Genomic DNA, 13,317 nt, shown 5'->3' with positions numbered 1-13,317 from the left:
GGTGCAAATGCTTAAAGTAACAAATAAGTGTAGTTATACAGATTTCTCTTAACAAAACAAAAAATAATGCATTCAACGATGCAGGCAAAATGCCCCTGCCCTGTACTCTATATAATGAATTATTAAAGGAATGCAACACTTCAGGACATGCTGTGATGGATAATAATCAATGTTTGGGGAGGGTGAGGGGGTGCAGTAGGAGAGCTAATGTTAATTACTCTGATTATCCGTTTCTATCACAGCACATCCCGGTGCTTCTCTTACACAACACCAATTTGCCCATCGTGTAATTTGCATTGTAATATTGAATATAATATCATATTTATCCACTTACAGTTAATGTGGAACATCCACTAAAACACAGATGCTGCAAACAGTCGTTTTCCTCACCAGCATTTTTGACATTAACCCCAACCCTCGACATGTGATTCTGTCAGATTGTTCAGCTCCAGTCAATGAGATTTTGTGACACTACAATGGATATTAAAAGTCACATTTCTGTTAAAATTGCAGGATTTTGTAATGGAAAAAAAAAAAAAACTAACAAAAAACTAGATTAATCATTTTATATCTCTATATTTAAATGTAATATAGCAACCTGCAACATTCCAGAGGAAAAAAAAATAAACAAAAAGCAATTGTTTTTTAAATCTTTTTGCACATGTATGTACACCCTTTACCCAATAACACTAGTAGCACTTTTTTTTTTTTTGGGGGGGGGGGCGTCCCTCAGCATAGCACCTCTTAAATCAGGAATTGGACTCCACTCTTCTTTGTAAAATGCTCATAATATATCAAATTGTTGGAATCTCTCATGTAAGTCATTCCACATGTTTAGATCTGGCGCGTGACGGGGCCATCCCAAACTTTTGCCTGCTTCTGAAGTCCTTTTTTTAGACCTGACCGATTTGTACAGTGTGATTCACTCGAAAGAGGCCCCGAACATTTTGTAATAACTCTCATTGTGACGTAGCAACCTGAACCAAACAAATATGCTACAGTACATACCTTGACATACAGTACTGTGCGTGTAATTGATTGCATTACATGCGATGCAGACACATTTTCGGCTAGACACATTTCGCCGTGGCGCTCCAAGTTCCTGAACATTTTGGCAAGAATACCAGGGTGGGGGTGTAAAAGCAATTTCATGTTGGATGTTTTTTTTTTAAATTTTCCACTCAGGGGGGCCACCCAGGCTGGTCGAAGCTACATACACTGAGTATCACATTGTACATTGTTTTGGTCAGATTGCTTCATTCCAGTGAGAGTTATTATGGAATATTCAGGGCCTCTTTCGAGTGAATCACCCTGTACTTTAAGTTACTATCGTGCTAGAAGGTGATTGTGTTTCTTCCTCTTTAGCTGGCAAACTGAGGCCTGCCGTTTTTTTCTGCCGAAATAGAGTGGTATGGGGAGGAAGCTAAAAAAATGTTTAGAACCTTGACTAGACTGGTTCCACCTGAAAAAAAACAGGCAAATTACATCATACCGCCAACACCATGCTTCATCATCGGCATGAGGTTCTCTGAAAGATGATAAATCTTGCTTTTTGCCAAACATGCTGTACGCTTCACAAAGATGCTTTAAAATTTCTTCTTTTTTTAGCATTATCAGGAGCAACTTACATTTCTCTAATCTTTAAAACTGAGCACTTGAAGAATAAGGACCTTGAGGGCTGGAAATGGATTTGAACTCGTAACCTTTTGATCAGTAGTCATAACCGCTGAGCTACTACTGCCCCAATCTAATCTCCCTAATCTACATGCATTGATAGATAAGGAAGAGCTTCTACCTTGCCTGCCTACCCAGACATATAGTATAGGAGACTGTTCCTTTAATGTCCCTGTAGGTCTTTTAGCAGCCTGCCGGATAAATCTCCACATATATTGTTCTGTTTAATATCGCTCCGTTCTCTTCATCCTCAAACGGTAATGATGACGTTCACGGCGTTCCATGATGCACAAAATGGTTTGGAATTGCTTTGCAAGCTTTTGGAGACCGTGGCTTCAGCAGTCAGAGAAAGTCAAGAAGATGATTAAAAAAATAAATCAATCAAAAATTACTATAGAAATAGCTTATCTTTAATTCAGACTAATCAGGATCACTTCATTGATGAGAGAGATATGATCATTATTTTTAAACATGCTTGAATGTGACTATTTAACAAGGCCATTTTAACAACAGTGCAAAGACTTTTTCCCTCTTTTATCTGCATAAACAAATGAACAAAAATAAAAAGATATTGTTTATGGCATTTAGCTTTTATTAGTTTTAATTGCATTTCATGAGGTTTAGCAGAACCAGGCTTTTGAGTCTGCGTAAACACTAAGGACGCACAACCCTGGGCCTCAGGCTATTTTTTTATCACTAACTAATGACTATCTACTACAGCTAAATAAAAAAATAAAAAAAATAATAATAATAATAATAATGATAAAATAAATAAGGTAAAACAAAAAAAAAAAACAAAGACCAGTCAGTGCATAAGCATTCTGCTGCTATCATGTAAGTCATCTTTATAATTCTCTATTTCTCCGTCTTTGTCTATCCCGTGCTCTCTTGTGTCTTTTCTTTCTTTCTGCTTCAACAAATACAGGCAATAAGAGCTGGGATTGTGGGAGTAGCTGTTTGTTATCGAGTTGAATGCACAATGTGTTTGTGTAAAGGAAGTATAGTGTCAGCATGCCGCGCAACTGAATTAAAAAAAAAGAAAGAAAGAAAATGCACCATGCCGTGACTGCTCAACTAAGCCGTCTATTTGTTAAAGTAAATTATACTGATTGAGAAATCGTTAAAAAAATGAAAACAAAAAGAAGCTGCAATTAATTTCTCAGCAAGTTTCCAAAGCAAGCATTAATGAGAGAGAGAGACCGCCAGGTCAGAGTGCAAAAAACAACGGTTTAAACAATGGTTATTTTCGGCTTCTGTATGTGATTGGGTGATGAAACGTCGTCACTGCGCTGCCCGTCTGTATGGGAGGTTCGCAGATGGTTACGATAGTTATAATGATTACGATAGTTGTTTTTTATTGACTGAGCTCATGCCTGAGGAAATGTGTATAATTTAATCCAAAAACCCATCTGTGAATTAAAAAGAACCTTAAGGACAATAATTTAGCTGTTAATAAGCAACGAGTTAAACATTTTATGATGTGCTAATATTGGAAAGTAATCAACTTATATCAAATGACATATCTTAAAAGGAAATTGTAGTGTGATTCAGCGCGACACAAAATGAGGGACTGTTACCGCACCGAAGATGATTATGTTCCAATAACTGCATATCCCGAGTGTTTTATTAATCATAAACCACAGTCATTTGTCCATGAGACAAGTTAGTTCTGGTTATTACTTAGATTATAGCAACGATAAACACTAATTCCATCTCCAGTCTACATTTAATAGATTCAGACAACCCGCATAAATCCTCCGTCCTAAACACCTTCAGTTACAGTTTTACCTCCGACTGTTCCAACACTGGAAGTTCCTTTTATACAGTAAATCTTCCACCATAGCAACAATTATACTATTTTTTTTTGTTCTTTGTTTGTTTATGTGGAGTCTTTACTGAGTGCCTTTTTAAAAATCTATTTATTTATTTATTTATTTTGGGAATAATAACCTATTAGATCATTGATTTTATAATGTTGGTTTATACGTAGAAGAACCACTGTTAGAGATGCTGTTGTAGAAAAGTAATCAACATCTTCTGACCAAACAACATAGAAAATTAGCAAGCAAAATAAATGAGAATAGTTGGTGTTTTATACTGTAAATATAAGGAAGAATAGAAATACGAAAAGAATGAAAAGAGAAAGAAAGAAAGAAGAATTAATAAAGCAAGGTAGGAAGGGAAGAAAGCAAGGAAGGAAGGAAGGAAAAAGGGAAGAAAGAAAAGGGCAAAAAAGAAAGAAAGAAAACAATGAACAAAGCAAGAAAGGAAGGAAGGAAGGAAAAAAGAAGGGGTAAAAAGGGAAGGATGAAGGAAGGAGGGAGAAAGGGAGGAAAGAAGTAAGAATGAAGACAAGAAAACAAAAAAGGTAAAAACGGGAAGGAAGGAAGGAAAAAAGGGAGAAGAAAGAAAGAACGAAAAGAAAGAAAGAAAGAACAAAGAAAAAATGAACAAAGCAAGGTAGGAAGGGAAAGAAGGAAAGAAGGAAGAAAAAAATTAAGAAATCAAAGACAAAAGTAAGAAAGAAAAAGAAGAAAGCAATGGAGAATGAAAAGGAAGAAAAAAATGGAAAAAAAGAAGCAAGAATAAAAGGTGGAAATGCACACAGGATGTGAAACTACGACTGGTCCACTGATTTAACTCTGAAACTTTATGCACCGCTTGTATTTGCATATCGAAACATGACTGTCATGTGTTTTTTATGATGCAATAAACAAAAAAACAAACAAAAAAAAATAATAAAGCAGTTCATTCATATAAATAAATTACGCCAATGCTGCAGTTACAGTTTTTCCAGACGAAATATTCTATAAGCATTTATCCTGTAATAAGCGCCTTTTAGGGTGACCGTTATCTCATGCATTTTAATTGCACCCTGTTTGTGGATTTAAATAGAACACTACATGACCTGCACTAAAAGCTCATCAGCTTCCCTTATACAGACCTCTTCAGTGAACGGTAGAAAATGAACATCGTTTGTGCAACTGTAAGTGCAAAGTTTATCTGCTCCACTCGTTCGAAAAAACAATTTCTTCACATTTATTACTCGTAAATACTGATTTTATTGTTAAAGATAAGTCTTGGGCGCCGTAATTGTTTGCAAAACAACGAATTTCGAGGGCAGTGTCGTCTCCCCACACAGCGCAATTAGCCTCCATAAAAGTGTAAATCAGGCCTGTTGGGTGCAAAATAATGAGGGTAATGAAGTCCCGTATACTTCCTGACCCCACACTCACTCATTAAACCCACATTTTTTTTAAAGAACGGTGCATCAACAGGAAGCGCAGGAATCCACTATTTGAAAATCAGAAGACTCACCTGGGAGCACTTGAGCAGCTCGCTGTCAGACTCAACAGCTTACCACCAAGATGTGCTCTTTTAATACCGTCAGGCATTAGAATGATTGTATCATTAAAGCTTCTTAAAAATAAGAATGACGCTCGGATACTGTCATTATGGGACGGCGGGCAGCGAGGAGCGGCAATCTGAAGCCTGTAGTGTGCGTCACACTGATTCCGTGACTCATGAAGCACCCTACGGGGCCTGTGTGAACAGCAATGCGTGACTCAGCCCTCTACAGAAAATCAAGAGGGAAGAGAGGAAATGAAAAATAAAGGGGGTGGGAGGGGGCGGTGACGGAGGGCGCTAAAGGCTGCGGTTTAGGAGATAGTACAGGAAAAGCGTAATCGTAATGAAGCAGAGATGATGGCTGAAAGCATTTCTACCCAAAATAGAGGAAGAAGAGGGGACGAAGATGTCGACTTTTACCAAGGAAAAGGTACAATTTTACCTTTTCACATTCACACTGTCATGAAAATATTTTTTAACATCATCTCATCTCTAATTTACATGCGCTTGCATGGCAGAGCCTCCACTTAATCTGCAACCAACAATAAACTAAAAACTTGCTTATATTTAAAAAGCAAAAAAAACGAAAAAAACAATTGTCAATATAGTGAAGCTGTGACATTAAAGCCTCCTGGCTTACTTACCTATTTCATTTCAGAACAGAAAGACATGAAAGCAAGAGAGAGAGAGAGAGAAAGAAAGAGAAAAGAAAATCAAAGGAAATAAAGAAAAAATATTAAGTTACAAAGGAAGGCGGTGGTTAGCTCTGTTGCCTCGCACCTCCAGGATATGAGTTCGATTCCCACCTCAAGACCTCTCGCCTCTGTGTGCATGATGTTCTCCTCGTGCTTGGTGGGTTTCCTTTGGGTAATTCGGTTTCCTCCCACAGTCCAAAGACATCCAGATTAGGTTAATTGGTGACCCAATTTGCCCGGCGTGTGTAAATGAGCATGTGAGTGTGCTTTGTGATGGATTGGGACCCCTAACCAGGTGTCGTGACCCAAGTCTCCTGAGATAGTCTCACAGGCCTCCCCCGGTGTAGCAAGTGATTACGCGGTGTAGACGATGAGTGAGAGTTAGAAAGGACATAAGTATGGGATATAAAAGGACAAGATACAGTGTGATGGAGCCACGTATAGAAGTAGGATATGAGAAAGAAGGAAGGAAGAGGTAAAAAATAAATAAATAAAGAAGGAAAGAGAGCATTTTCATGATGGAACATGACTGACTCTTGCATTTTATGATGCAATAACCTGAATAAAAAAGACGTTATATTTCCATGACTTTCTCCCTAATTTAGTCGTATCCGATTCCTGCCTGTCTCACTCTTAGGACACTTTCCCATCAAGGTGACAACTACCAAATATTAGGACTAAATTAAGATACCGTGCATCCTCTAAGTCAGGTGACGGCAAGCAACAAGGGGAATGGGGTAACACACTCGTTCCACCCGTGGAACTTAATCACACACTCATGGGCGCGTATCAAAAAATGTACAGCGCCACCTGTTAAATTTTGGAATGAAATAAAATTTGTTACTGTCAGTGTTGGGGGACGTTAATTTTTAACGTAACTAATTACATTACAAAATTACCTTCATTAAAAAGTAATCAGTTACATTACAGCGTTACTTTCTGATAAAAGTAACTAGTCCGAGTACTTTTCCATTGCAGAAAATGAAAACTCCTTTGTGATTCCTCTTGCATGTTGTTTTAGTCGAGACCTTTATAATTATTCTACCATCATCACTCAGTGAAGTTTGGCCCATAATCTGTTACCTACTAATACCCCCATCTCCCCTACTAATACCCCCATCTCACCTACTAATACCCCCATCTCACCTACTAATACCCCATCTCACCTACTAATACCCCAATCTCACCTACTAATACCCCTATCTCACCTACTAATACCCTATCTCACCTACTAATACCCCAATCTCACCTACTAATACCCCAATCTCACCTACTAATACCCCCATCTCACCTACTAATACCCCTATCTTACTACTAATACCCCTATCTCACCTACTAATACCCCTATCTCACCTACTAATACCCCCATCTCACCTATCAACACCCCAATCTCACCTACTAATACCCCAATCTCACCTACTAATACCCCCATCTCACCTACTAATACCCCTATCTTACTACTAATACCCCTATCTCACCTACTAATACCCCTATCTCACCTACTAATACCCCCATCTCACCTACTAATACCCCTATCTCACCTACTAATACCCCAATCTCACCTATCAATACCCCAATCTCCCCTACTAATACCCCAATCTCACCTACTAATACCCCCATCTCACCTACTAATACCCCCATCTCACCTACTAATACCCCAATCTCACCTACTAATACCCCCATCTCACCTATCAATACCCCAATCTCACCTACTAATACCCCAATCTCACCTACTAATACCCCCATCTCACATACCAATACCCCCATCTCACCTACTAATACCCCAATCTCACCTACTAATACCCCAATCTCACCTACTAATACCCCCATCTCACCTACTAATACCCCAATCTCACCTACTAATACCCCTATCTCACCTACTAATACCCCTATCTTACCTACTAATACCCCTATCTCACCTACTAATACCCCCATCTCACCTATCAATACCCCAATCTCACCTACTAATACCCCAATCTCACCTACTAATACCCCCATCTCACATACCAATACCCCCGTCTCACCTACTAATACCCCCATCTCACCTACTAATACCCCATCTTACTACGAATACCCCTATCTCACCTACTAATACCCCTATCTCACCTACTAATATCCCCGTATCACCTACGTGGTTTTGCGCGATGGCCCGAAGTATGGTTCATCGTGATTCATCGCGGGCGCTGTGATCAGGTTTTCATCTTTCCGTACAGCGGAATGTACAGCGCCACCTGTTGAATTTTGCAAGATTTTTTTTTCAAGGTAAATTTTTATGATATACGTCTATTTTCCATTTAAATTTCAAAGTAGCATATCTTCTCTTCCCGTTGGCCGATTGCGATAAAACAAAGCCTATATGTTACCTTAAGCTCGGCCAAATACATCTGTGAAAACCCCATTAAAACTAGTTCAGGAGTTTTTATGTGCTGCGTGCACAAACAAACAGACAGACAAAAAAATTCCAAAAACCATCTTGATGTGTCCTATTATTAACTTTACGTCCCCACAAATTATTTTTTTTACAAATATCTTCAATGTACAGACTTTACAGTATAATTATACGTATAGAATAGATTTCTGGAGTCTCTGGTGTCAATGGTAAATAGTTTTCCAAAACAGGAAATAGAAATTTGTACCACCCACCTTCTCTATCGTCCTCCGTTTAATGTATCTAACTAGTCAATAATTAATGCAAAAAATTATAATTGTTCAGAGTTTGCTGTTGTATACAGAAACTAAAACACTTCAGAGCTTGCTTCTACTGGAAACTAAATCAACTGGTAACTGTAACTCCTGTAACCAAGGTATTGTTGATTATTTTCCCATCATTGCATGTCCTGTGATTACAAGCATCAAGAGCTTTATTTTCCCCACAAACAGTTGTTGATTAAAATCAAACGCCTTCGTCTTTACCGCCTACATCTGCTGACCGGTTCCACTTGTTAATCATTATTATCGATAATCTATAAAAAAAATCTATCTGGGGAGTTTTTACCCGAACCATCCAAATAAACCGGTCTCATATGAACACAGGAAAATAATACTTATTTCCTAACATCACTTATATCTTATAGACGTCAATATTATTAATAGCAATAGGATGCTTGAGGCAGAGTCAGGGAATCTGGGAGTTTTAATATACACATCAGCTGTGTCTCAGGCAAAACAAGGGAGGGTTAAAAAAAAACTTTATAATTAAAATTTCTTTCTTAAAGCAATGGTCCTTTATAAACACCGTACACAAAAAGCCAGAGTCGTAGATCAGGGAAGGAGAGTTAAACTCGGCAGGAAAATCCAATACAAGAGTGTGAGAGTGTGCCTTTAGATAGCTTAGGAAAACAAATCAACAACTTCATACTCGTCCTCCAACACGTGCACGCACACACACACACACACACACACACAAAAAGAAAATGAATGCTATATCTTACACTGCTGTGGGGAGAGGCCGGGATAAATAAGGATGCACAGAGTAGGTGTAATGATTTCTATTAATCAGGATTAAGAAAATATTGGCAGAGTGTGCAGTACACAGTATTATTTATTCACCAAGTAGGTTGTGTGTGTGTGTGTGTGTGTGTGTGTGTGTGTGTGTGTGTGTGTGTGTGTTCAAGAGAAAGAGCTTCTCTCTCTGATAATGGTTTAAATAAATAACTAATATTAAAATTCCCTGAATTTCTAAGGCGGCGCTTTGATTGTTTAAAGGTTGAATTTCTTTAACAGGAGCTTGTTCCACTTTGTCTACAGATCCAACTCACACACTGATTTTAAATAATCCAAGTGTGCTTTCATACCTTAGTGTGTTTACTCTGGTCTAAATCACTTAAAGAGTTTGTACACATGTTGTCTTTTCCCCTTCACTCGGTTTCTTTCACACAGAGAAAAAAAAACAAGTGTGTCACTTCAAACCGCACGAGAACGTCCTCTCCGCTTATTAGACAGATGGCCTTTGTGACGGGAACAAAAAAGGAAATACAGGAAAAAGATCCTGCGTTATGGACTAAGGCATGTTTCTGTGACATGAGAGAGAAAGTTTCATGATTGACGTGACACCCTGGTGATTGTTTATTACGTTAATCCCATTTAACACTTTACACAAATCATACAGTTTGAAAACGCAGCGCAGCTACAGCATGCAGCATGTTGATGCAGCAGAGTCGCCGAAGCTGCGTGTCAAAAACGATAGAGAAGTGGACGAACGTGCATTAATACTTCTGAGCTACATAAGCTCCCGAGTGGCGCAGTGGTAAAGTGCTCGCCCTATCATCAGGAGATCGCAAGTTCGATTCCCGGGTGATGCTGTAACCTCTCGCAGCCGAGGATCTAGAGAGAGCTGAGGTCTCTCTCAGCAGGAATGAGAGGTACTTAGTGCTCGCACATTAATTACAGTTCTACAGCCAATCAGGGGCGTCTGTGAGCTCACGCAGGTAGAAGGAGCGGATAGCGCTGTCCTCCCAGTGTGTTACGGCGCTCCTAACGGTGCGTGAGCAAGCAGTTAGAAAAAGATGCGGTCGGCTGAAAAGTTGTTGATTTGTTTCGGCCCAGTGGTAGTAGCCTTAATGTGAAGACGGAGGAGAAATTGGGTACAACTAAATTAGGTAGAAAATAAATAAATAAATAATCCTACTGACACATGCGCATCAGCCAAAGATCTATCGGATACGTACAGTATATTGGTCCTGTTTTGTTCCGGTATGCCTCCTCACAAAGTTCTTTCCTTATATGATTTGGATTGAGACCAGCTCTTTTTTGGGGCTTCAATTCGGTTAATTTTGTCCGCACCCGAGTAAAATTTCTGGATTCGCTCCAGTCGAAAATGAACCAGAGTTCGATTCAAATGGACTAAAGCCTGTAGGTGTGAATGTAACGCAAGAATAATACTAAAGGGACAAAAATATATATATTTTTTAAATGTTAAAGAAAAATGTGCAAATTCAAATACTACTCAGAAGGTTTTATTTACTTATTTATTATTTATATATTTATTTATTTTTGTATGTATGGTTTATTTATTTATTTATTTATTTGTTAGTAGTAGTAGTATTATAATTTATTATTATTATTATTATTAGTAGTAGTAGTAGTAGTAGTAGTAGTAGTAGTATTTATATATTTATTTTTGTATGTATGGATTATTTATTTATTATTAGTATTATTATTATTATTAGTAGTAGTAGTAGTATTTATTTATTATTATTTATATATTTATTTTTGTATGTATGGATTATTTATTTATTATTATTATTATTATTATTATTAGTAGTAGTAGTAGTAGTAGTAGTAGATTTATTATAATAATAATAATTATTATTATTATTATTATTATTAGTAGTAGTAGTAGTATTTATTCTTTTTTTTTTTTATTTATTATTATAATTTTTTTTTTAAGAAAATATTCTTTTTTTATATTTACAAAAAGAGTTACCAGTGGCAGAGCTTTCATTACGGAAAAGTTTTTTCCCCACTGATATGTTCAACAATATTTAACTTTATTAAAAATTGAATAAAATACAATGTTATATAAAAATGCATTTATAATTGCACTTCTTGGCAAATAGCTGTGGTATGAATGTGAATAAAACATCTGCTCATATTCTGTTATTGAAAAGTAATCACACCTCCACCTTGATATTTGCCTGGAGCAGCACGCTTCTTAGATAATAACAAGAAACTGCTAAGAAAAAGTGTTTTAAATAGAAAAAGAATGTTTAAATGTTTAATGAAAATGAAAAACAATTCAGTGTTAAAAAATATATTTTTTTAATGATGCATAAAATTAAATCAAATAAATAAAATTAACTTGTACTTAATCCTGAATCTACACAATCAAGGTCAGCAATACAAGCAGTTTAACAACGCACACAATTTAGATTGCTTTGTTTTTTAATACTTTTATAATTCTTTAATACATTCAGCTCTTTCGAATACTTTCCTTTCGTGCCCGTCTTGATCCTGTCTATTTCGCGTTTATCCAAGACAGGATCATTCTTTATCACCGCTCCACAGATCACTTTAGGGAGAGGTTAAGGGACGGATCATGCATCATGCCCGCCCTAAGGCTACAAATACACCGTACCACGTAGAAAAAATAGGGCACTTTCACCGCTAGTCAAAAGAAAGCGTACCTGTGTCAACTTTCGACTTGACCCGGGAGAGGTCGATGTGACGAGGAGGGCGGACAGGAGCGCCGGGGTGACGAGGGATAGGTCTGCTACGCTCTGAGAATTTACTGATTTTAGACAGAGGAACAAAGATTCCTGCAGGGGGGACAAAAAGGAAGAGAGAGAGACTTTATAACTGCCGTGTTTTAAACCAAACCTACACTTCCTGAATTTAAATGCTTATATTTCATTCAAGAAAAAAAAAAGGAAAGGGAAACAAAAATAAATAAACAAAAAATACAGAATAGAGTCTGCTACTGCTTCTGCTTCTAACCAGTGTTTTTGTATTAACATAATTTGGACTGAAAGATATTTTATCATTACTGAGCTATATTTAGCTGAAATGACCTACTTTCAGACAACAATGCTGATACATAAAATTTTAACTACAAAATAAATATAAGGAAAAAAAGCAGACAGTGGAGAGGAAATCAAACATTAATGATGCTTATGTCTAATGATACTTGAAAGGCAGTAAAGTAAATAAATAAACAAATAAACAAACACTTTCTATGAAGGTCATCTCTACACTGATTTAAGAATACAGCCATAAACTGTCATAATAAAGATATTATAAATGTTTCAAAAACATTATATTTTATAGCATGCTCATCTATCTATGCCTCCAATCCTCCATCAATCATTTATACTTTAAAGTTTGTGATGTACACTACTAGTCGAAAGTTTGGACACCCCTTCTAATTCCATGGTCTTTCCATGCCGATTTTTTTTTCTTTCTACACTGTAAAACAATACTGAAAGGGTCTAAAATATGCAATACAGGTAGTCCCTGACTTACGAACGAGTTCCGTCCTGGGAGAACGTTCCTAAGTCGGATTTGTTCTTAAGTCTGACAAAATAGGTCTTGTATTCCTTCGATGCGACTATACAACGTAAAGCATACCGAACCTCTTGACTTACTGTCCTCTTTCCCCACACTGCCATCATGTGGCCAAAAAACGTAACTAAGGAACTGAATCTCACTCAGGTCAAATCAAAGTGTGTTGTTTCTGTGCCTTTAAGTCTCTCCGTTTTGTTGAGGATTTTCCGAAATTCGTATTATACTCTCCTGACTTACTCTCCTTTACTTTACTGAATGTTCGTAGAACCGCGGTCAATTCACATTTGCGGAAATTTGTAACTCAAATATTTGTAAGTCTGGGACTACCTGTAACCTCTTTTGAATACGTCTGCTCTGTAAAGCTTCATAACGGCTCTAATCTGAGGTGCTCTTTGTTAATTGGTGATTTCTGAGGCTGGTGACTCTAAATTAACTTCTCCTCTGCAGCAGAGGTCAGTTTTAATCTTGCTTTTCTGTCTTCATTAAAGACAGTTTCATCATGGATTTTGATGGGTTTTGTAAATGCACTTGACACAATACTGTTCTTGCAATAACTGTTCCAGAACAGCTGACCTTTATGTCTTAAAATAACATTTGA

At 37.2% G+C, this 13,317-nt stretch overlaps 1 protein-coding gene across 2 annotated transcripts in view; it reads right to left on the bottom strand.

The window, feature by feature from the left end:
* Positions 1-13,317, bottom strand: part of zgc:103755 (uncharacterized protein LOC449988 homolog) — a 77,004-nt gene that overhangs the window by 31,864 nt on the left and 31,823 nt on the right. For both annotated transcript variants that reach the window (XM_053509226.1, XM_053509225.1), the window contains exon 9: positions 11,843-11,974. In XM_053509226.1, coding sequence (XP_053365201.1) covers positions 11,843-11,974 — 132 coding nt within the window. The remainder of the gene's footprint in view (positions 1-11,842; positions 11,975-13,317) is intronic.

Source organism: Clarias gariepinus, chromosome 13, assembly GCF_024256425.1.
Source record: "Clarias gariepinus isolate MV-2021 ecotype Netherlands chromosome 13, CGAR_prim_01v2, whole genome shotgun sequence".
NCBI lineage: Eukaryota > Metazoa > Chordata > Actinopteri > Siluriformes > Clariidae > Clarias > Clarias gariepinus.
Note: the sequence above shows the minus strand (reverse complement) of the source record. Positions and strands in the feature narration are given on the sequence as shown.